The 24,662-nt window shown below is 37.4% G+C and overlaps 1 protein-coding gene across 3 annotated transcripts in view; it reads right to left on the reverse strand.

Annotated features, from left to right (window-relative positions):
• The window catches only part of TENT2 (terminal nucleotidyltransferase 2), a 39,052-nt gene continuing 14,390 nt past the window's right edge, over nucleotides 1-24,662 (reverse strand). For 2 of the 3 annotated variants that reach the window (XM_014309581.2, XM_031062179.1), the window contains exons 10-15: nucleotides 22,941-23,069; nucleotides 20,751-20,794; nucleotides 14,837-14,973; nucleotides 7,391-7,482; nucleotides 1,948-2,027; nucleotides 1-92 (exon numbers count right to left, since the gene is read on the reverse strand). In XM_014309581.2, the coding sequence (XP_014165056.1) occupies nucleotides 18-92; nucleotides 1,948-2,027; nucleotides 7,391-7,482; nucleotides 14,837-14,973; nucleotides 20,751-20,794; nucleotides 22,941-23,069 (557 nt within the window). In that variant the 3' untranslated portion in view covers nucleotides 1-17. The remainder of the gene's footprint in view (nucleotides 93-1,947; nucleotides 2,028-7,390; nucleotides 7,483-14,836; nucleotides 14,974-20,750; nucleotides 20,795-22,940; nucleotides 23,070-24,662) is intronic. The other variant, XM_031062178.1, reaches the window with a different exon arrangement.

Raw genomic sequence — 24,662 nt, forward strand, 5'->3', positions numbered from 1 at the left:
AAAATTAAAGAAGCTAGTTATCTTTTCTGTTTGACTGCTTTTAAAGGCAATATACAGTTCAGGTCTTTCTTCTCTTGTAATAACCGCCAAGCCTGAGGGAAAAAAACACAATGTTTTTTAAAAAAGACTATATAATCTTTGCACTAAAACTTAAATACCATTATAAGCAGTAAGCATCACAGTGCCACAAAAGTAACGCTGATTTTTTTCCCCTTCTTGAAAAGAAAATCTGTAGGTTGAGGTATTTTTTGTTCATTTGTTTTTGGGATTTTTTAAGGGAAGAAAAATCCAAAAAGTACACAAAACGCAATGAACTAATGAGGAAGGTAAAGCCTTTCAAGAACAGACTGGACTTTTGGAGACAGAAATGTTAACAATATTTAAGCATTACACTGGTACTCTAACTGCAAAATAATTGTCTCAAATTCACACATGTCAAAGTCCCCAGTAAATGATGTTATGCACTGTCATTTCCAGAACTCAGATGTGTTTCTAAAATAGGTTATTTCAACTTTCTTCTGTGTTCCAGTGTGAGTTTCAGGACATCTGCTATGCCATGAGCCTGCAAACAACTGCAATGACCCTCCTGTGTTTATACAGAAGTCATTTACATTCCAATGTGTAATGAAACTCACAAGAAGAACAATCCTCTCAAGGACAAAACAGATTGCTTAAGCTTTTTTAAAAATAGTGCAGGATATTAAGAAGTACTTGCACTTTTAGAGCAATTGTCATTCTTATGGTATCTGGTAAAAAGGACATTTTTCAGGGCTGTTTCACTCTAGTATATTGCTTCCAGACAGCTAGGATCAAACATCTACTTTTACATTTTTCAGAAAACCACAGAGGTTTGAAACAAATTTTGTTAACTGAAAACTCTGGAAAGAGAAGTTCACTCTGATTTCAGAGTACCGTGACAGCCCAAACCACTTTGTAAATGTGACTTTAGCAGATTCACAAAATCAACTATTTTATGTACCAGTATGTGAACGATTCAGTATTTTGTACGCTAACATGGTTAAATAAAAGAAAAATTTATTAACATTTCTGAATAAAAGTACAAGGAAAATGACTAAGGTGTCTTTTTTAGCGTTTGCTCTGTTACAAGTACCTGGCATTGAATTATGTTTTGCTGGAGAAGCCTTCAAGGTACTTGAAGACATGAATAACAGGAGTAAACACGAACCTCCAAGGTCAGCTTAACAGGGGAGTCTTAACCGGTTAAAGTTGGAAGCCAGTCCTACGCACTAATCCCTAGTCATAGCTACATAAAAAATAGTCAGAGATCTCAGAAACCTAGAATGTGAGTTGCAATACCTATGCGATGCCTATGATAGAAGCATAAAAGAGTTGATACCAAAAATTTTCAGAAAAATGCTTAACCAAAGTCTAAATTTTTCCTTGTTTCAAAGTGTCCTTTCCTCTCCTGACTAGGACAGTGAAAGTTCATGTTTGAACTACTCATGTTCTAAAATTATGAGTGTGATCTCCCTAAAGAAAAGTACCCACCTAAGTAAGTTATCAAAAATCAGAAACCCCCCGTTATTTTGGTGGTGATATTTATTAAAAAAGGGGATAGTAAGAACAATAAAATATTATCTATTACCACTCAAATTCATGTAGGAATAAATAATGAATGAAAACAAAGTTGTAACTTTAAAGGTCTTAACCACTGTTAGAATTTTACACACACAAGAAAACCTAAGAGAGAGGGTTTTTACTAGTTTGAGTACCCATTTCAGTGTAAACCTGAAGTTTAATGGCAGACATTAAAGAATACTCTTAAATGATTTTTCCACCTATTTTTAAAAACATGCATTTTTACTACTTATAGAACAAACTATAAAACATCAGAAACAGGCAGGTTTAATGACTAGCATTTTCAAGATAATAAAACTATCTTGAAAAACAAAGTGACCAGAAAAATTACATGAGATTACTTTTTACCTGTGCAAGTTCACCTCTGATCATATCAAACTTCTGTTTCTCACGTACAGCTCTAGCAGTATTTGTCCCATCAAAGGGCTCTGCAAGATCAAAATCAAACATGAAAACTGTTAAAGAAATCTAGAGTTGGTTGTCTCTGCTAACAAAGTAGGGTCAAGCATATAACTGCTTCCCAAAAGTGCTTTAAATACTCAATTCCTCTTTGGTTCTCAAGCTTTCTTTCTACATAACATTTATCCAAAAAACCCCAAACCAAAACTAAACTAAACGAACCAATAACACAAAATAACTGCCCCCCCCAAAAGAACAAGAAAATGCAAGACAAAACAAACAAACCAATAAAAAGGAGGAGGGAATTAACAACAACAACAACAAAAAACCCCAACCACCAAAAACCCCAAAACCCAAAAAAACAAACAAAAAAAACCCCCCAAAACCAAAACACCCCAATGCTGAATTCTCTGAATGCCCTGAATGGAGAACATTGTCAGAGAGACAAAGCTGAGCAGTGCAGTTGACACTATAGGACAGGATGCCATCCAGAGGCACATGGACAAACTTGTGCAGTGGGCCCATGCGAATCTCACAAAAGTTCAACAACTGCAACGCTGCAAGGTGATGCAAGGTGCTGCATCTGGGTCGGGACAATTCCAGACACGATTACAGACTGGGAGAAGTCACTCAGAGCAGCCCTGCCCAGAAGGATTTGGGGGTGCTGGTGGGTGAGAGGCTGGACATGAGCCAGCCATGGGCACTCCCAGCCCAGAGAGCCACACGTGTCCTGGGCTGCATCCAGAGCAGTGTGGGCAGCAGGGCCAGGGAGGGGATTCTGCCCCTCTGCTCTGCTCTGCTGAGACCCCACCTGCAGTGCTGCATCAGCTCTGGGCTCCCAGCACAGGAAGGACAGGGACCTGCTGGAGGGAGTCCAGAGGAGGCCACAGAGATGGTCAAGGCCTGGAGCACCTCTTCTGAAAGGACAGACTGAGAGAGCTGCAGTTGTTCCACCTAGAGAGAAGGCTCTGGGAGGGATCTCATAGCAACTTCCAGTATGTAAATGGGGCCTACAAGAGAGCTGGAGAGGGACTTTTCTCAACAGCATGTCATGATAGGACCAGATGGAATAGGTTTAAACCAAAAAGGGCAAGCTTAAGACTAGATATTAGGAAGAAATTCTTTACTGTGAATGTGATGAGGCACTGGAAGAAGTTGCTTAGAGAAGCTATGGATGCCCCATCCCCGGAAGTGCTCAAGGCCTGGTTGGATGAGCCTCTGAGAAAACTGGTTTAGTGAAAGATGTCCCTGTCTGTGGCAGGGGAGCTGGAAAGAGATGATACTTGAAAGTCCCTTCCAACCTAAACCATTCTATGATTCAATGAATGCTTTAATGATATGTAATTCCTAATAAACTCAGCTTATTATCTGTTGAAGCATACTATGATTGTGCTGAATTTATGCAGTAGTAATTATCTGCTACAGCTCAATAGTCTGTGATAACATATCAGACTATGATTTTGCATATTAAAATATTTTGAAACTTATTACACATGAGATTCTTGGAACTATTCACTGTAGATTCATCTCATTCAACAGTTTCTCAGTGAAATACTGAGAATATAGTAAAATATTTAGTATAATTTTAATATAAGACATGTCAACTGCTCATACCTTTATCACACCATACCTATTCTGCAATATTTGTTCATAAGTTAACCATCTGGGGGTTCTACTTTCTAACTGATGACAAATCAATGTGATCTTCCCCCCCTTTTTTATCCTAACTAATAGTTTGGAACTTTTTTTAATTGCAAGATTAAAAAAGTAGTTCTTGCTACTGATAAGGTTGCCAACATTAAAGCAATTGTTAAATGTACTAAAAAATCATGATGCAGGGACTACGAGTTACAGTGTGCTACAAAACAGATTTTATAGTCTTCTTTCTCCTTAATAGAGAACTACTTAATACTTAATACTACTTGTGTATTTCACAGTGGTAGAATGTATGGAAGTCCTCAAGGACCACAGAACCACAACAATATTTGTCAGATCAGGTAGATTTTTTTCTGTCGAGTTGGTTATGAATTACTTTTATTCAGACAGTGATGTATAGCAAAATAAAGCATTACACAGACACCAGAAGGGCTTGTACCTTTATGGAGACTGGAATTTCAAATTTGGTACGTGCTCCATGGCTTTAAGTTTTTATTTCTGCTAGCTATTTTAATTCACTAAGAAATTTTTGCATGCAATGAATGTTGTATTTAGAAATTTTCTAAAAAGATTCTCTTCAAACTACCTAGTTTTCAGTGGACAGTTACAGGCAGACTTCTTTTATTTCAGAATACATCATACTTTTAGTTTAGAACAAAAACTGAAAACCAAATAAAACATACACGGTCCTCTAATGTCAGTCTCATTATTTGAGAGAGTGATCTAGTATAATTAAGAACTCCATGTTCATATATACTACGTGAACAAATACAGCATTTCATTTGTGTATCATAAATGTGATGGTAACTGCTTTTTTAATGCTAGGACCTTTATGTTGAGTCAAGTCATATTTATATTTTAAAGCAACAAGGGCTGAACTGTACAATCCTCTCAAACCACCAGTGGAAAAAAGGTATTCCAGTCACAAAAGCGAACTCACATCTTCCCTTTAATATTCCTGCATATTTACTGATTGTCAAAAGACAAACTGGTTCTCTGAAGCACAGCAAGAATAATTTTACAATCAGATACTCTTTACACCACTACATTTTCTAACCATCAAGACAGTAAGAGTTTGTTCTAAGTTATTTTCTTCACACACAGAGATGAGAATATTAAAAGAAAAAAGTAACAGCTTTAAGACTGATGCTTGAGGGAAAGACTAAAGGGAATCATTTTTCCAAACAAAAATACATGATATCACAGAACTCCAGAACTGCTGCTAACCAAGCCTGAGGAATGATTTTTTGAATTATTTTTAGCATGTGGATCTGAAAGACTTGAAACTACAAATATGAATCAGGTAAGGCTTAGGTGGCTTCTGATTTGATTTCCATAAATTATTATCAATGTAATTATCTCATAAAATTGCCACATTTCTAGCTTTTCCTATTCTCCAACAGGACAGTAGTTGATATTACTTGATACAGACAAGATTTAAACTGAAACTAGAATAGTTAATAGCCATTTAGAGCTTCTGGCAATGATTGGTCAAAATATTATCTAAAAGCAGGGTTCTCTGTATCTCTATATCCCCATCATGGTAAAAGCCTATCATATTTTAAAGTGTCTGGAAAGATCATCTCTACTATATTTGTTTCTCCAACAGCAGAAATACATGTGAGAATCAGCCTTGAGGCCCATAACATTTAGAACACAATACAGTTTTTCTTGAGCTACTCTAAATACAGTATTATATGCGGAATTGTGGAAACTTGCAGGCACAGCCTTGTGTAATCTATCAACAAATATTTTTTAGATATTTAAAAATAATTGCAATAGTACCAATTACTGAAATTTTATTCTGTGAACAGGAAAATTTGACAAATACTTGGAAAACAGAATATATTGGCATTTACCTAACTTTTGCAATCTTCTCCTCAAGTACACAGAAATTTATGTACATACTTTGTTAACCTAGTTCAGTTTAACAGCTGTTATAAACATGAAGTCTACTTTGAGCAAAAGTAGATTTTATTTTTCCCTCCCAAATGAGAAGTAAAAAAGTTGGTTTGTGAGGCTAAACCCACTAAGTCTTGAACCAAGGAAGGAATCAGATATGTCACCTACAGATAATTCTGACTTTGTTAATAGTTCAAAGGCAAACGCTTTAAGGAAAAGTTCTATGTAATCAATCTATGTTGATGTATATTCTATTTTCCAGACTGGTAGAAAGAGAACCCAATTATTCAACCACTTTGTAATGTCATAAATTACTTGAGAGCTTCAAACACACAGCCCCCCTGCAACACAGTGGATCAGCATCACGTGACAGAAGCAAACAGAGCTGCCCAGCATTCCCACCTCCCACATTCAGACCAGAACCTTGGCAGTGCCTCACTATGCTATCCTGAATCATTTCAGCTGTGCAGATACTCTAATTCTCACATTTCTCAACTCTAAGACCACAGAGTCCAGTGCAACTATATTTCAGTGTGTTTTTCTTCTCCTGTAACTGTTGATTTTTTCCCAAAGGGTCAAATAAAGAACGGGAATCCCATCATGTGGCTTTACACTGACATTCATATGACTGTGGCCAAGTCCATGAGCTCTGAACCACAGAATAACCAAGTTCACCATCAGGTGAAGTTGATTGAAGGCGATTCTCTGCACAGAGCAGCACAAATGCAGGAAAGTACATACATACCCCAACCCTAAACCTCATCAATCTTGATGACTACTTTCCTTATTCTTATCCTCCTTATTCTCCTCCTCCCCCAGCAAAATCTCAGTGTCTAACAACTTTCCCCATACCATTTGTCTCCTGTTCAAGTTATATTCCTATTTCATCCTGTGACGTCAACCCTTGATATCCTAATCCTAACAGCCTTCATTAATTTGCAGCCAGGACTCAGGCCACCTCTCCATTTGTGACAACTGTTTCCAGTTAATTTGCAGCCAGGACTCAGGCCACCTCTCCCTTTGTGATAACTGTTTCCAGTTACCCAGCAACTCTCAGTCCCTTCAGTCTGTCCTCATTCTCCTAACATCTCAATCCTTCTCTTGGCTTATCATCTTCTCTTTCCTTACTGCAAGCTTCATCTCCTATGTATGCTTACCTGCTCATCTTCTCCATGTACATTCCCCATGGCAGCTGAAAGGCGTCACTAGCACATGAATCTGGTTGTCTGTATAGTGCAGTTCTACTACTCAGTTCTGCACTGAGACAGCTGAGACCTGCAACTCCAACAGGTAGCCTAAGTTTACCCTCCAGTTCTGGGAGGCATCATGCAGTCTCTGCACAAAGCCTATGTTCACTAGCCAGCCAAAAATACTACCCACAAGGAGATCAACATACACATAACCTAGTCAGTGAAATGCCAGACCAGAATATTCTTCAAGAATAATCTGAGTATATGCCTGCTGTGTTTTTTCAGAAGTTCAAACTTGGCAAAACTGACAAGTATTTTTGTGGAGCAGAAAAACACACACTACTGGCACAAAGGCTACTCCTTATCAAAATCCGAAGCCCTGTTCCAAAAGTAACAGGGCAATGAGTGCTCTTGAAGAAAAGGTCAGGAGTACTATTTTTAAACACTTTAGAGCTTAAAGCTTCCTCCTCAAATGTTTTTGACGGGACTGTTTACGAACTATTTACATTGGTTATACTTCCTTCTCTACATAATGCACACATGCAATATATTTCTCAAAACACAACAAAGGTAAAGTTTAATTGATAGATTTATGTATTTAACGCCTTAACACTTAAAAAATATAATGCAGCTTCACATATTACCTTCTACACAAATAAATTTGTTTCTCCATTCAATACCATCAGGTCTTGCAATAGCCTTGGCCTCACGAACTGATATCATTTGATGGCTCCAACTAAAGAAAAGGAAAACAATTTGTAAAAAATTTTAACTCTTAGTTATCTTCAAATTATCAGTTTACATTAAAAAAATTGTCAGACTGCAATGTTATAAGTCTGGATAACACAGTATTTTATAATAATGAGTAATTGAGTTTAACATCATGAGTAGGAAACAAGAAAATTTTTCTACTAACAGAACTTCAAGTACAAAAAGCATCTCCAAAACAGACCATCACAGCTATCCATGAGTAACATATATTCACAATGGAATTTTCTCTACTAACAATGTCAAACTTTGTGATAATTTACATTGTGACCTACATTTAGTTGCAAGTTCAAAATAAATTACAGAGTCAGAATTTTCTGTAGGAAGAAAAGGAATGTAAGGAATAAGCGTAGACAAGTCACATACTGCATTCCATAAACAACACTCAATAGTATAAAGATATGTAGAATAATTTGCTCATAGGCCTTCCCTGTGCAAGGAACCTATTACTAGAAAATTTCAATACTTTATATATGATGAATTTTAGATCTGCAAGTACAACAACTCTCTACCACTTTCTGCAGGCAGCTTTACAACAACAAGACATGGAAATTACCACATTTAAACAGGAACAGCAGGCAGATTATAGGGCCTTTTGATGTGCCACCATTTTTATAACACTTGGCACAACAATATCCCAAACATAATGGAAGCCAAGAAAACCCCCACTTCCAGTTTTGTGTTCTCATCTACCCAGCCACCTTTCAGCTGCTTTTAACTAAAGAGGGCAGCTCATCCTGCATGCCATCACGTCCCATATCCAAGACAGTCAGGGGACTGAGCCCAGCCAGCAGGGGTTTATGAAAGGCAGATCCTGACTGACCAACCTGATCTCCTTCTGTGGCAACGTGGATATGGGAGGGCTGTGGATGTAGTCTGCATGGACTTTAGCAAAGTCTTTGACACCATTTCCCACAGTATTATCCTTGAGAAACTGGCAGCTGATGGCTTGGGCAGGTGCACTGTTCACTGAATGAATAACTGCCTGGATGGCCAGGCCCAGAGAGTGGTGGTCAGTAAAGTCACATCCAGCTGGTGTTCAGTCACCAGTGCTGTTCCCCAGGGCTCAGTACTGGGACCAGTGCTGTTTAATATCTTCACCAATGATCTCATGGAGGGCACCCTCAATCAGTTTGCAGGTGACACCAAGCTGGGTGGGAGTGCTGATCTGCTGGAGGGCAGGAAGACTCTGCAGAGGGATCTGGGCAGCCTGGATCATGGCTGAGGCAGATGGTGTGAGGTTCAACAAGGCCCAGTGCTGGGTCCTGCCCTTGGGTCACAGCAACCCCAGGCAGCTCCACAGGCTGGGGCAGAGTGGCTGGAAAGGACCTGGGGGTGCTGGTGACAGCAGCTGAACATGAGCCAGGCTGTGCCCAGGTGGCCAAGAAGGCCAATGGCATCCTGGCCTGGATCAGCAATGGTGTGGCCAGCAGGGCCAGGGCAGGGATTGTCCCCCTGTGCTGGGCACTGGTGAGGCCACACCTTGAATGCTGTGTTCAGTTTATGGCCCTTTATTACAAGAAACACATTGAGGTCCTGATGTTCGTTGAAAGAAGAGCTGAGAAAGAGTCTAGAAAACATGTCCTATGAGGAGCAGATGGAAATAGTGTTTTTTATTCTTGAGAAATCAAAGCTCAAGGAGGAACTCAACTCTCTCTACAACTACAAGAATGTTGTAGCCAGGTGGGGGTCAATCTCTTCTGCCATGTGTCAAGGAAAAGAAGAAATGGCCTTAAATTGTACTAGCAGAGGTTCAGATTAGGTATTAGAAAATTATTTTTCACTGAAAGAGTAAACTGGCATTGGAGTAAGTTGCCTAGGGAAGTGATGGAATCACCACCTCTGGAAATGCCCAAGAGATGTCTGGATGTGGCACTTGGGAATATGTTGTAGGGGTGATTACAGTGGTGCTGCATTGGAAGTTGGATTAGATGGTCTAAAAGGTCTCTTCTAATCTTGATGATTTTGCAAACCCAGGAGCCACCACATCAGTGAAACAGTTGGGTCACCAATACATCACCATATGTCCTGACTAAATGGGTAGAAATAGCTGGGCAATATGCTTCCAGTTGTATCTTACGTACACCTGACAGAGGAGCTGGGCTGGGTATGTCAACCACCAGCAGTAAATCTGTAGGTATCAACTGTAAATTAAAATACTGTCATCCGTTCATTCATCAGTCAAATGTGAAAGAATTCTGTCCTCCCTAGACTACAGATCTGCTATTAAGTCAATAATGACAAGACAGTTAAAAGTCCTGACTGTAATTTTACAAGTTATCTTGAATACAACTCATAATTAAAGCCTCCTATGGAGCTCAGTTGTTTCAATAACTGTAATTCCACAGAACACGAATATTTAACACTATGAATAGGGCCTATTTTTAAAAAATGCAGGACACAGCATGTAAAGAGATCTAGGATACCTCAGTGTGTACATTTAGCTTTCTCTTAATATATCCTTTAGAAAATTAGTAATGATAATCATCTTTTCTAGCATTCAATGTACACTAAAGCCTCCATTCCAACCCATAATCCTTCCTCTCCTTAATTCCCACAGTAGACTACTTTTGTGATAAACAGGGATAATGTCAAGCATCAAATACTTTCCTATCATGTCTTTTAATAATCACCATCAACACAGGCTTAATTCAGATGAAATGCTCAAAGAACCCCACACACACACATTCATAAAGACAAAAGACGAAACCCCTGTGCTTAGAGCATCAAACAAGCTTAAACTGCAGCTCAAGAACACATGTTGCAAGCAGAAGCTTACAGTTTGCTTTTTTAAAAACCTTACTTAAAAATGAGAGATCCAGGCCAGTGGAGGAAGACAGAAAGAGAGAGAGAAAGAGAGAGAAAGAGAGAGAAAGAGAGAGAAAGAAAGCGAGAGAAAGAGAGAGAAAGAGAGAGAGAAAGAGAGAGAGCGAAAGAGAAAGAGAGAGAGAGAGAGAGAGAGCAAGAGAGAGCAGGAGAGCAAGAGAGAAAGAAAGAGAAAGAGAAAAAGAGAGAAAGAGTGACAGAGAAAGTCCTGCAAAGAAGTATTTAATGTGTATTTGGTTTAACAAAGCAGTACTGTTTCACTTGAAACAGCAATTCTTCTCTTGAATTATTTTCTTCCTATGCTCTACTTGCAAGCAACTTCTTGCTGAAATTTTATATTTTGTCATTAAAATGTAAGCAAGCTTTTACCATGTGCACCATAAACAAATCAGTGAATGATCTTAAACAACTGCTACTTAACCTGCCATGGTAAATTTAAGGGAAGTAATCACAAAGCAATAATTTCAGGTGAGCAACGCCTTGCTTCAAGGTCTCACTTTGTAAGGAGACAGCCAAGTGAAAACCTGCTGCCTTCACTCACAGCTGCAGAACTGAAATCAGACACCTCCTTCAGAGTGGCTGGTAAACACGTTTCCAAATACTTGCTTCGGGGAACATCTACACGTTTTTCTTGATTGCATTCACTACTTAATCAGTGGACAATTTTAAATAGGTAAAGTTAAAATGAAGTCACTACCATAGCCAGCTGTATCTTAAGAAGCATTACACAGACTTGAACTCTAATGGCAAGATAAATATACAACCATAAAGGCAAAATAGGCTTTGCCATATATGGTGTGCTATTCCAATACATGCTGCAATTTCCAAACCACATTTCTTTGGGGACAGGGATAAAGAGGTACAAAAATTACTTCTTATGGACACACTGAAAACCCTAGAGTAAGACTGTGGAAAAACAATTTTCTGAAACATCTTATAGTCTAAATAAACAAAACAGTTTAAAAGCATAAGGGAAAATAAATACAGCACAAGGACTTATGCATGACTGCACAGCATGCAAAGCTCCTATTTCTTCCTTTGCTATACTCTTTAAGCCCACCATGTCCTACATCAAGTAAAAAAAAAATCACTGATTTACCTAATGGCCTTTGCAAGAGCGAGGGAGAAATTTAAAACAATATATCTCCATCTTCTCTTAACTTCCTGATGATTACATGTAAAACAGATCAGTAGTTAAACATTCTAGACAGGTGGCTTCACTGATTTATTCTGTTCAAAATTATGATCTTTACACATGATCTGATCACTCTTGATTGCATGCTGTTCATTCAGTAAAACAGTTCCTGTGTATTACATCTGGTAGCACATCCTACTCCACAGATAGGAGCTTACAAAAATTGAAGTCACAATCTCTGAAGCAATCTTTTCATCAAACACATGACAGTCCAACAGGGAAAGTTCAGTGGCCCAGTACAGACCATAAAAATATAGCCTCATTTAACAGTCACACTGTCTGAAATATAATCTCAGAATTTTGGTGCATAAAGACACTAGTAAATGTTTCACAGGGAAAACAAACAGTGAAAAAACTACTTATTACAGCACAGAAAAGGAATACTCACACTCTAACACTAGTTCTTCCATGAAAGACAACTATGAGAGCCCTGTGTTGGCTGTATTTGCAAGCTGAACATGAGCCAGCAGTGCCCTGGCAGCCAGGAGGGCCACCTGTGTCCTGGGGGAATCAGGGACAGCATCACCAGCCGGGCAAGGGAGGGATTGTCCTGCTCTGCTCTGCACTGGGGTGCCCTCACCTCCCTCACCGCGAGTGCTGGGAACAGTTCTGGGTGTCACAATATAGGAAAGACATAAAGCTATTGGAGAGTGTTCAAAGCATGACCACAAGGATCATGAAGGGCCTTGAGGAGAAGCTGTATGAGGAGTGGCTGTGGTCACTTGGTCTGTTCTGCCTGGAGAAAAGGAGACCTCATTGCAGTCTGCAACTTCCTCATGAGGGGAAGAGGAGGAACAGACCCTGATCTTTTCACTCTCGTGACAGGACTTAAGGTAACAGCATGAAACTGAGTCAGGGGAGGTTTAATTTGGATATTAGGAAAGTATTTTTCACCCAGAGGGTGGCTGGGCACTGGAACAGGCTCCCCAGGGAAGTAGTCACAGCACCAGCCTGACAGAGCTCAAGAAGTGTTTGGACAATGCTCTCAGGCACAGGGTCTGAGGGAATAAATCTTAGGGATGATCCCATGCAGGGCCAGGAGCTGGATTTCAATTACCCTGATGGGTCCCTTCCAATCGAGCATATACTATTACTCTGTGATTCTATGTATTTCATTCTTATCCTCATTCTCATTTATACTGTTGTTTCCATCAGCAACTTCAAAGGAAAGATGAAAGGTCCTGTGGCTAGCACGAGACTACTTTTACTGGCTGGCTATCACATAGACAAAACTTTTTAAGCACCATGTTCATGTTCCTCCCTATGGTGCACTAATTTGTCTTCTCCAGTCAATGAAACTAACACAGAATTTTACTATCAACCCCATTCCTTTCAAAGAGGATTTATAGTTGAAAGGGATACACAGATAAACTGTACACTTGACTATATTTTATTTCCAGAGCAGACTATATTTATTTCCAGAGCAGACTATATTTATTTCCAGAGCAGAAAGAGTTAAAAATAATAAAGGCCGCTGCATTAAGTGCATAATTCCTTCAAATGACTTCCCAGTTATGTAGTACCATTTTCAACACAGGAACTCTAATGGCTGTTTTTACTGGTATTTTTTTCTTTTTTTTTTAACAGAATATCACAAGTGAAATTATTAAATACTTACCATATACTGAACACCAGAAGAACACATCAGATATTCTTTTTATTCAGCTGCTTTTAAAAACATTTTCTTCCGCTGACATCGGTAACTATCCTATCTTCACTATCTACTTTTCAAGCTTTCTTTTATCCAGAAGCTCCTCTGTGTGTCTATGAATAAATCTAGGCAGCATTTTTTCCTGAATTATAGTCATCAGAAAAATAGTATTTAGGGATTGCAATCAGCTCAAACACTGATATTGCAGAATTTTTGGTCTGCATATGTCTTAGCATATCCTTTCTAATAGTAGACAAAAATGAAGTGATTCTGGACTAGCCACCAACTTGGGAAGAAATCTGGTCTTGACTATGTTCACAAGCACCCAAACCCAAAAAAGCCAAAATAGGTATTTTTCCTGTAATTAGACAAGATCATCTCTGGTACTTTGCACAGGCAAACCAGAAAATTCCTTAATGGATAAGATATTTACTTTCATATACAAGAAGATTTACAGCTTGTACAGTCAAGTAGTAAACGATTCATGTAGTATCCCACACAAATTAAGAATCTAAAGTTATCCTCCAGCACTGTCTTCTCATTTGCCTCTTTAGCAAACATCACCTTGTGGGCTGGAAAGACAAGTAGTCAGGAGAAACATTTCAGACAAAAGACCATTCTCTTATCTGCAGAGATCATTGAAAGAAAATTTCTTACATGAAAATCTTTCAGTCAGGCTTGAGCATGCACAAAATGCAGTTGGTTCATGCACTACTACAGGCCATAGGGATTTTGCTTACATATTTTACATGTGATGCACACCCCAGAAATGCTTTAATGATTTTATAGTCTTTCACTTCTAATATTAAAGTAAATTATGAACACTTCCAAAATTATGTGTATCCAGTTGTCTGTTTTGTTCTCCTTCCAAGAAATAGAGATGATGCACATACTCAGGACAGCAACATGCATGAAACAACTGCCTCAGAAGTTATTTAGAAGATCTTTCAGCTGATTGAGATACAACCATTTGATATTTTATAAGAACAAGCATTTTTTCTAAGAAATTCAGAAGTACATGGGTAACAATTTGCCAAAACAGTTGTAATTTAAGGCTTTTTCAGATGTCCTCACAACTTAAGCTTCTCCTTTTATATAAGGAAGTTCAGATGCCAAAATTGAACTCAGATTCTAGCAAACCAATAATGTGAGTGAAACAACTATACATGAGACAATTCGTCACTACGTGAAGCCTGTACAGATTTATATTCTGGTCAAAGTAAGGAGCCACCTGGCCAGTTACCTCCACTGACTCAGTGTGACAAAAGACAAACACAGCCCTCAAGGTCCAAATAATTCATATCACAATTGATGCCTTGAATGACAACTAAGAACAGATCTCACACATGAATAGGCAGTTACAGAATAGTTTAACAGTATAACAAACCCCAGCAATTTTTAAAGGACAAAGCTCTCTAACTTTGGGAACTATTTCACAAGAAAGAATGTGTAGCTAAGTAGAAGAATCAGACAATTTACTGGCATTCCTATTGTCATTTAGCCTTTCCATTCATAGCCTTCCTCTCTCTCAGTTACCCCTCCTGCATTGCTGCTTTTCTTTCTTTCAAGGGTTATGAAGTGTTGCTATATTGAATAGAAGGAATCAAAGTTTCACATCTTCTAAACCACTAAAATGAGCTTATTACTTACTCAAATTCCGTGGCATAATATTTGAAGAAGCCTATTAGCAAATCTCCAAGGCTTGATCCATTTTTTGAGACGTAAGGAGGAATGGTACATGGCGCTTGATGAACAAAATTCAACTGCATAGTAGGATCAAAACATTCCTGTTAAAATAAAATCAGAGTGTGTATATATATATACACAGAGATAGCCTTAACCCAGATACATGTATTTTCCACAATATGAAAGCTGCCTATTATTTGCTTATTATAAGTTCAAGGACAAGCCAAGGACTATTTCTCTTCTGCCCCACTGAATACTAGTCACTCCCCCTGAGCTCAGGTAGAATCATCTTGCACAGGAGCATACAAGATAAAGAATTTTAACATGGGAGAATCTTTGAACTAGACTTGCATTTAAAACCACAAGAGTAAAAGCTGAGCCTGCACTGAGCTGACTGCAGTTCAGCTGAGAAATACATAGGTGAAGTTAATGCACCTACTGTCAATTTCCCATAGCTTAACTGAAGTACAGAAATAATTCAGAGGAAGGCCTACCATTGCTCCCAAGCACCAAGTTAAAAACTGCATACGAATGAACCTGCATCCCCCCACAAAATGAGCATAAAGACTGCAGGTATGACTTCCTCTAGCCAAGAATTAAAAAAAAACAAACACAAAAAAATCCCCCAAAAACCCCCAAAACCCAACAAAAAAACTCCAACCACAAGTGAAGTTATACAAAACACATGAATACACAGAATGCTGCATTTCAGCTGAAGTATGCTTTTCTGTAGGGGAAGAGAGTGAGTATGATGGGGTAAGAAAAAATCAGGTTTGCTATGAAAAGAAGGCACTATTGCCAGCTTAAAAGGGAATACATACAAGACTAAATACACATGGTTTTAGAACTGCCCTGCTGTTTCAGTGTCCATTACATCCTTTAGGTTATTGTGATAGACTGGGGTACATAGAAGTAAACACATCTCCTCTTGCTACAGGAACAATTTTTATAGCTTGCTGATACCTGGTTTTAACACCATTTTACAGCAATGTTGTGTGTTTTACTGAAAATGAACTCAAGGTACACAGAAGCAAACATTACAATCACATAAAGACACGCATTTATTTAAATTTAGGAACCTGTTCAGTCACTCCTGTATCTTCTTTCCCCTCCCTACCCATTCATTTTCTATTTTTAAGAGTAGTATCAGGCGTGATTCAAACTTTATAGTACTAGAATAGCACTAGAAGCACTACATAGTGTAGTATTATTTCCATGTCCACAGCTGGCACTACTTCCTCTGAGAAAAGTACTGTTAAGACACAAAACCAGTAGGACTGGAAAGTCTGAGACTCTCATCTTCTTTCTGTCAGCTCCAGGAAAACTTCCTGGAACCTTGTGCAACACCTTTTGGGGAAAAAAAGCCACTCTTCTAGAGATATAAAAATTTCAATGGTTGATCTCATATGATAAAATGTTATATGTAAAACATTATTTTAGTTCACAAAGCTCAGAATTTAACAGTTTACAGTTTATCAGAAGACACCAAAACAATGGAAACACAGACATAAAAAGCAGATATGCAGTATACAAAGATCTAGAAAGGAACAGTTGTTCCAATGCCATATAGTAAATACAGTTTTAACCCTAAAGTTAATCAGAAAGATACTACAGTGAAAGTCATTCCTTGCCCATCCCCACAGAAAACTCAGGAAGAGTCAGAACAATTGAATTTAGAATTAGCAGTATACCAGCTGATGAAGAAACATACAAGGGAGGAGGGGAAAGGAAGAAGAAAATGGGCCACTGACCTACGGAAATACAAAACAGAAGTGCAATGAAATTACAACAGATGTCTACTATGCCTAGTATGTGTTTGGAGGCTGTAGAAAAGGAAGACAAGATTAGTTTTTTTAAACTTGGACTATTTAATTGCCTGAGAACCTGTCAATTGCAAGAGAATTCTGCCATCATAGTGAAGCTGATAGCCTCGACAGCTAAAAAGTTAGGCTTTATTATTTTTTTCATAAAAATAAGCTATTTTTTTACTGGTAGACAATAAGATATCAGACAAATCAAAGATTTTGTCACTCAGAAAGGCTTTTGCTTTCAAGCAAATACATGCATATTATTCTAGACACGTGCATTAGCAAAAACACAGGCTACAGGCTACAGCAGCTAACTATTAAAACCCTCAATGACCTAGTTTAAGAGACACATATAAGTAATTCTCATTTCCACTTGATTTAGTGGGTATGTCACTATAAAAATTGCCCTTAAAAAGACAACTGAGTATTGCAAAATAGAAGGCATAACTGATAGGACTTTTCTGGAAGAAAATAAGACTTATTAAGGGAAACAAAAGCAATGTATTAATCACGTGTTTGTGAGACTGTTAGTAGGTTTATTTTTTACGCACTATGGGTTGCTGATTACCCCACAGAGAAGGCAAAAGCAAGTGTTTCACCTTTCTTAAATACAGAAACTTTGTTATTTAAGTTGCTATTACCATATTAGAAAGTTCTGCACATAAAACCAAATTAATTGCTACTTAAAATTGGCAAGATTTAGTGACGGTTTCTGTCAAGATATACCATTATTCAATAATTCAATTACCAACAATGTAATTTAAGGTCATTTCTTAACAAAGGAATCACTCTGTGTCCAGTGAACAAGAGGTCAGACCAGCTAAGGGATATCTAGATATTTTTCTTCGGCTTTGCCACAGACAACCCATGATAATCCCCTAGCTTCAACTCATCTCCATCCACCTGCTGCAAAACAAGGATAACAGTATTTTCCTTCCCACTAGAGGGACTCAGGGAATAACTAGACAAAAAAAAACAAGGTACGGCTTACAGATTCTGCACATAGATGAAGTTGCTAAAAAAATGTTACAAAGCACCCTTGGAAGTACATTTTCTTTCCTTAACTTGCTCTAGAAGGCAAAAGATTCAGCTTCTATTAAAAACTAGTCCCTATTTCGCTTACTCTGTCTTTGCCTCAAGCTGTCTTAAGAGACAGAAATTAGATTCAGGATCTGATTGAACAACAAGTATAAATGAGCTCTCCATTATTTTAAGATATCACAGAAGAGAGACCTGAAAGTTTTTTGCCTTTTTTGCTCGATCTCTAATTTTTACGTTGATTGGCTGATTTCTCAAAAATACCAGTATTCAGCAACATGCTTCATGTTCAAGCTACATAATGCTTTTAAGTATACTCATTCCACCTTAAACACTGGAAAGGAACAAAAGTGTACATCAAAATAAGATTTATATTTGAATATTTTGATGTATAGTGAGTTTAACTCTGAATGTACAAGATTCTTCGTTCAAAAAAATTTAGTAGTAACATCAGCATAGTGTCTTAACACATTTAAAATATTCTTTTCCCCAGTCCTATAAACTCCTATATACATGAGTACTTAACTCATGTTTATATCTTTCAAAAGTGCAACTCAGTGTGAAGCAAACTGCATCTTTCCAAGGGCTGACTCTCATGTTAAGAACCATCCCACCTCCTGCCCCACCCTTTGCAAGACATGACATGAAGCTGAGGCAGCAGAAACAAAAATGTGCTCATGCTACAGTCCTTGAAGTTCACCATCCAGAGCACTCATGGAAACCCAATTTCATCTTGACTTCAGTTAAAACACCAGACGTCTTGTAACAGTGGTGAGTCAGGCACAAGTTTCCTTGTGAGTGCCAGTGACAGCCATGTTCACCAGCCACAATGGTTTAATCCACCACAGGTTCTCTAGAGCTTATCTGTGAAGTCCTGACATGGAAGCACATACTGTATAGATTTCAAAACTGATGAATGCACTTGGTGGGCTATTGTCATCTACCTTACCTGGCTAGAGGGCATGGGAAGGCCCAGAATACAACCCTGCATTTGATGTGGTCTGATATTCCCTTTAAACTAGTGGCTGCAAAACACATCAGCTTGGTGCCAGCTGGAAATTCCCCCATGACAACAGAATGCAAAAGTGGGCAAATCTAGTGGCTTTCCACGACTTCTCACCCTTCACATTTGTAGCAGGGATTCACTGAGGCACAGAATCTGTCTTTTGTTTCCTCAGTGTAAGCATGTCTCTCCTACATGGTACCAACAATTTAAGATAAGCAGTTTCCTCCATATCACGGAAGTATTTTCAGGCTGCAGATTTGATTTTGAAAAAACTGTGAGTAGATGTACATAGGGAAGATGCAGTATGTTTGTATAGTTTTTGTATAGAGACACAACTCTGACCAGCTACAATCATAAGAAAACTATATGGTTTCTTTTGATACTGAAATTTGCCTGTGCTTTTTAATTATTACTGCAAGCCACAAGACCAAAATTGTTTTGCTGTATTTTTCACTTTAAATTCCTCTGAAATATCAGTAATCAGAAATTTCAAGTTTCATAATTTTTAAACATTTAATTATATTCCTAATGGAGACAGTAGATCAAAAACATACTTGCAATTTGGTTTGCAGTAAGCATGCATAAAATATTCTTCCTATCTTGTTAGCAATTCTAGAATATTTCATCCATTCTCCAAATATAAGAAAGAACAACAAAACCAAGGATAATCTATATCAGAACAGGGCAAAAATGCAGTTATTACAGCAGTGCTCACCTGCAAGTCATTTACCATTTTCACACAACACAAGATAAAACTTTGCATTTGGATTAATTAGATTTTTTAGCTTAAGGTACTGTATACATTTGCTTTAATGACTGAAGGCATTTATATTTGTATAGTATTCTGAAGGTCTCCACGAAGTTCAAACACAACAAATATAAATATCTGCATTATAAATACAGAAGAGTCAAAAGTTGCCAGTTCTAAACACTTTTCTGTAAATAACATGCTACACAAAACTTAAAACACCACGGCACACAAACTTTAAGGAAATGTAATTATCAATCTAGCAATTCAAAAACCTATCAGCTAAAGCTAAGGATACAAGAAATGAAAGATAGTTTCAAAAGCTCTTCAGCACTCCCAATGAAGAAACTAGAAGGTATAAAGTACCATTAAAAAATGATAGGAAAAGATAAAGACCATAAAAATATGGCACAGGTATCCCTTAAGCAGATTTACAATGCATAAATAAAACTGCAGTGAATTATTGCCCAATGCTTTCTTTTGCATCTCAATTATCTGAATTACCCAAAATGGCTGACAGCACAGCATTTTCTCCCTGATGTTCAGCACCACTAAATATTCACGTTTGAGCATTTTTTTGTAAATAAATTACAGCATAGAATTATTCAGCAATAGCACTTCTGTGCACAGGTAAATATTTAGGAGGGCAGTTCTTACTTGTAGATAATTTTTCTTAGATTAAATTTCACTGCAACACTCCTAATTCTGGAGGGACCAAAGCATACTGATTCATTGACCTCTCCAGAAATTAACAGAGTATGATCTGATTACAATAGCAAAGTTCCAAAAAAGTGCTTTCTTTTTGGACTGAAGTAAAATTTTGTGATGTCTCAGGTTTCCTTAGTAAACCATGTATCGCTCACTTTCTGCACATGGAAGTATCAGGCAACTCAAGAGCTGTACGAAGCTCTATGGAATCCTGAAGCAACAGAGCTGAATGAAAAAGCACTACTTAACACATTAAGATACAGGAAGCAGAAAGTTACAGCTGACACAGGAATATTTCTAGGCCAGCATAAAGAGAATTAGGTCAGTGGTTTTCATTAGCACTTTCTTCTAACTGTGTGTCAGATCTTCTCATAAATAACAATTTTCATTAAAGAAATTATCAAAAGCAGCAAATAATCTTTTTCACACTTAGGTCTGGCATATCAATGACCTGATCTACTGGAACTGTTAATTCAACTTAATCCAATTAGAGATAGTTAAGAATTCATATAATTAGATAAGCAGGGTCACACACGTATATGATGTAGTAAATCTGTAAGAAACACTTACTGGGTAATTTTTTTGGAGGGATGGAAGGATGGGTTCAGGTAAGGCTATAAAAAAAAAGGTCAAAGTTGCTGTGATTCATGTAATTCACATGGAAACAATATCATATCAACTACACCAAAGAGTTGCATTGCAGTTCTATCCTAAAAACATTTATCAATAACTTCACTTTCATGCATTTTGTAATTCATACATTTTGTAAGTTATTTGAAAAACATTTCTATTACTATATTTAGTACTGTACAGTACAATAGGACTTTTATTCAGCTAATGAAAGGTCTTACCAAGATACTACTATATGTAAAAGGCATGAAAAATTCTATAGCAGCTGGGTATAGCTTTATTTCTGAAATTCATATTCAGAATTCATAGCTATAGGAAAATCATCTCGATTCCCTAAATGAAAAATTAGAGCTTCACTCATCTTTTTTTCTTACATCTAATACAATTCTATGAACGAGTCTACAGTTACTGCAGAAGAACGCGATTTTCAGCTGCCAAGTATTACATAATGAGTCTCCAAATGTAACCGATTAAAAATGCTCAATACACTTAGTAGGCATTGCTAGCAAAATTCCCACAAAATACACAAATAAAGTCTAATAGTATTAGCTGGTCTGCTAAATGGCAAATATGTTATGAAGATCATGCAGTCATTAACAATACTAACAAACACAAAATTATCTAAATATTGGTCACTTTTATGAAAAGCATGGATTGGGAGTGCATCTATTGAACTATATAAATTAGATACATTAAAAAAATCACTCAGATTTGGTGGTCCTATAGATGAATCAAAATCCGAAAGTAATTACATCCTACTCAAGCAGCTATAGAATTGTCAGAGCACTCGTCAAACTAAGGCTTTAACATCATGTCTTCAGCATGGTTTAAGAAATTGGTCTACAATATTCACTATGGAAAATAACAAACTCCGTACACAGGTCTTGGACTTGGGACTTAGTTCACTCTTTTATAAGGTCTTACAGGCGAAGAGATGTCACAGAATCCTTTTTCCATAGGGTCTAAGAATCAGAACAGCAAAATTCTTAGAATGTGCTTGGAGTATCTTCAAAAAGTAGAATATACTATCAGGACTGCTAAGAAAATTACCACAGCTGCTTCAATAACATTTTTGTTTGTGGGTGTTCATGTTTCTACAACATCTTGGATGCTTTCCAGTTCTCTACCACACTAAATTAAAAGGCAACAAAATCTGAGCAAACAATCAAGGTGTTGTATCTAGGTGTGTATGCTTTAGTAAGCTTTACTAAGAGAATGGATGGGAGGGGAAAAATTACCACTTACCACTAGCATTTGCCCTATGAATTTCCTTTTCTTACTGTTCAAGTTAATTAGACATATTGTCTGGAAGAAAGTTCATGTACAAGATACTGATGTATCTACAAAATAAACTCAAGCCACACTAAACTTGGGTCCAAAGACATCCACATTAGTATAAGAATATGGAAATAAGTATAGAAAATAAATTTGCCTAGCAAAGGCAGGAACACCAGTGCAAAAGAAAGGTATTATTTTTTTCTCTCCACAGTACCAACAAAAATACTATTAGAAATTCTAGAACACAGGCTATTTTCAGGAACATCACATGCATATAGCAGGAGAAAAAAAGCTTAAAATCTGCATGAATAAAACATCAGAACCTAAAAATCTGATGCTTAGATGCACGTACAGCGTACAGAGCCACACTTCAGGGTCTTTTTTTTCATGCTTTTTTTTCCCGCACAGAAAAGCCTGAGGAAGCACAGGTAGAAGGCTCCTCTTTGGTTTCTGCACTGCTGATCTTCCCAAGACAGCTGACTGATAACAGTTTTGCATGAAAAGGATTATTTAAGCCCTTTTTTCCTCTTTCCTTGACAGCTGTGGCAGCTGCCAGAGATGACTACAGATGACTACTTATGCGTTTTTGTGAAGTAGTACTTGAGTTTATTTCATAGCTACACAGTGTCCTCCAGGTACATTTTTTTTCCAAACCTCTTTAAAGGTGGTAACTCTGTCTCCAAAGAGCAGGTCCACTTCTCAAAGACAAATGCAACACTAAAGAAATGGAGTAAAACTCACTTTACTTTAAAGTATTTCTGTGTAGGAGATACTTGTTTAATTTCATTAAAGAGGAAAACTACACAAATATGAACTTAAAAGGGACAGTTTAAACATGTAAAAAATACTTACTCTGTAAATAGTGCAAAACCATCAACACAAGACTATAGCTGCTTAAAGTACCACGACTGGCATCATTTATGTCATGAAAACTTGCCCACTTCTTAATAACAAGTACTAATGGACGAACTCGATTCTCAACTGCAAGTAAAATAAACACATCTCAAAAAAGTACATGTAACTAGATAGCAATTAATCAACATTTGCTCTTACTTGATCATAATGATAGCTTTCTATTCTAAGGTTATATTCTGCAGGCATTTTATAGAATTTACTTACAGAATTCTCCAATTACTCTCCATCCTATAAAAATCAAAATATACTACTTGCATTTGCAAACAGCCTTTTGACTAGTAAAATCCACAGACACACCACAAGAGGTACACTAGGAAATTTGCAAAGCGTCTTTCTACTTCTAAGGTCTCTCCAGTTCATTGTACCAATTTTCCCTGAAAAAACTTGCTGCCAGGACAGACCCTATGTTATTTTTTAATTTAGGCTATAAAAACTCAGAAGGCAGGGAAAAGAATTATTGTGGCTGGACAACATACCTGATTCTAAAGTTTACATCAGGATACATGACAGCAGTAATCCCTGCATATCAACATAAATTTTAAATTTGCCTTGTCCTCAACAGCTTTTTATGCAGATGACATGTTAGATAAAATATGTCTTTAAATTAATATATATGCATTTCATGAGGAAAAACATAAATACAGCCATATGCCATATATGATCTTTTGAACTTCTGGTGAATACAGATAATCTTGAATTGAAGTATTAATCTATGTAGGTAAACACCACCTACCACAAACTCCTGGGACTCTGCAGAATAGTTTATTATTTGCAGGTATACAGAAGCAGATCATCAAAAAAAGCTTATATATTCTGGAGTACTTTTTCTAACCTGGCACCATCATACAAAGATTTTGTATTCTGCTTATCAGGACATGAGAACAAAAGACATCCTACAACTGCATCAGTTGGGGTGCTCTCTGTTATTCTGTAAAACTATCAAGAATGATTTTCTCACAACATATTTAGAGTGGTTCAGCACACATGCCCATGTAACTGGTACTCTTCTCAGAATTGATGACCTACTACATATGGAACACCTTTTGGAAACAACCAAACTCCTTACCACCAAACACCTTATTCCTGACATTGCTCACTAGTGGTTAAACTAAAAAATATAACTTAGTACACCAATTATGAGATGCCAAAAAAGTACTGTACAGATACCACATGAAGATGCATTAATTGGAAGAGAATTTTTCCATGAGAGAAAAATGCAAATAGGTTCCAGTTTCAAACATAGCTATTTTGTGTCACAGCAGAAAAGATCTTTTTTTAGTTGACCTCATTTTGAGATATTAAATTCTGTCTGCTGGTGCATGTAACTAGTATATAACAAAGTAAGTGTGCAATATGGCAGTAAACTTTGTCTGATACTTCAATACAAGCTACCTCTAAAGAAAATGCTCAGTAATATTATTTGTACAGAGCTAAAAAGTCCAGCCTCCACTAACTGAAAAATATCTAGCAAAAACTGCTGATTAATCACAGACATGCCCCCTTCAACAAACTGCTGGTAACATAACAGCACAGACTTTGCCTTCTAGCTCTGCCTAATCTACCTACATTTTCTGCAGATGTTTTGTGTCAGCTTGCCTAATCATCCTCGATGTTTTCTAGAGCACTCATGCACCAACACCGAAGAGTTAACTTCAAAAC

The sequence above is a fragment of the Geospiza fortis genome, unplaced genomic scaffold (genome assembly GCF_000277835.1).
Source record: "Geospiza fortis unplaced genomic scaffold, GeoFor_1.0 scaffold201, whole genome shotgun sequence".
Lineage (NCBI taxonomy): Eukaryota > Metazoa > Chordata > Aves > Passeriformes > Thraupidae > Geospiza > Geospiza fortis.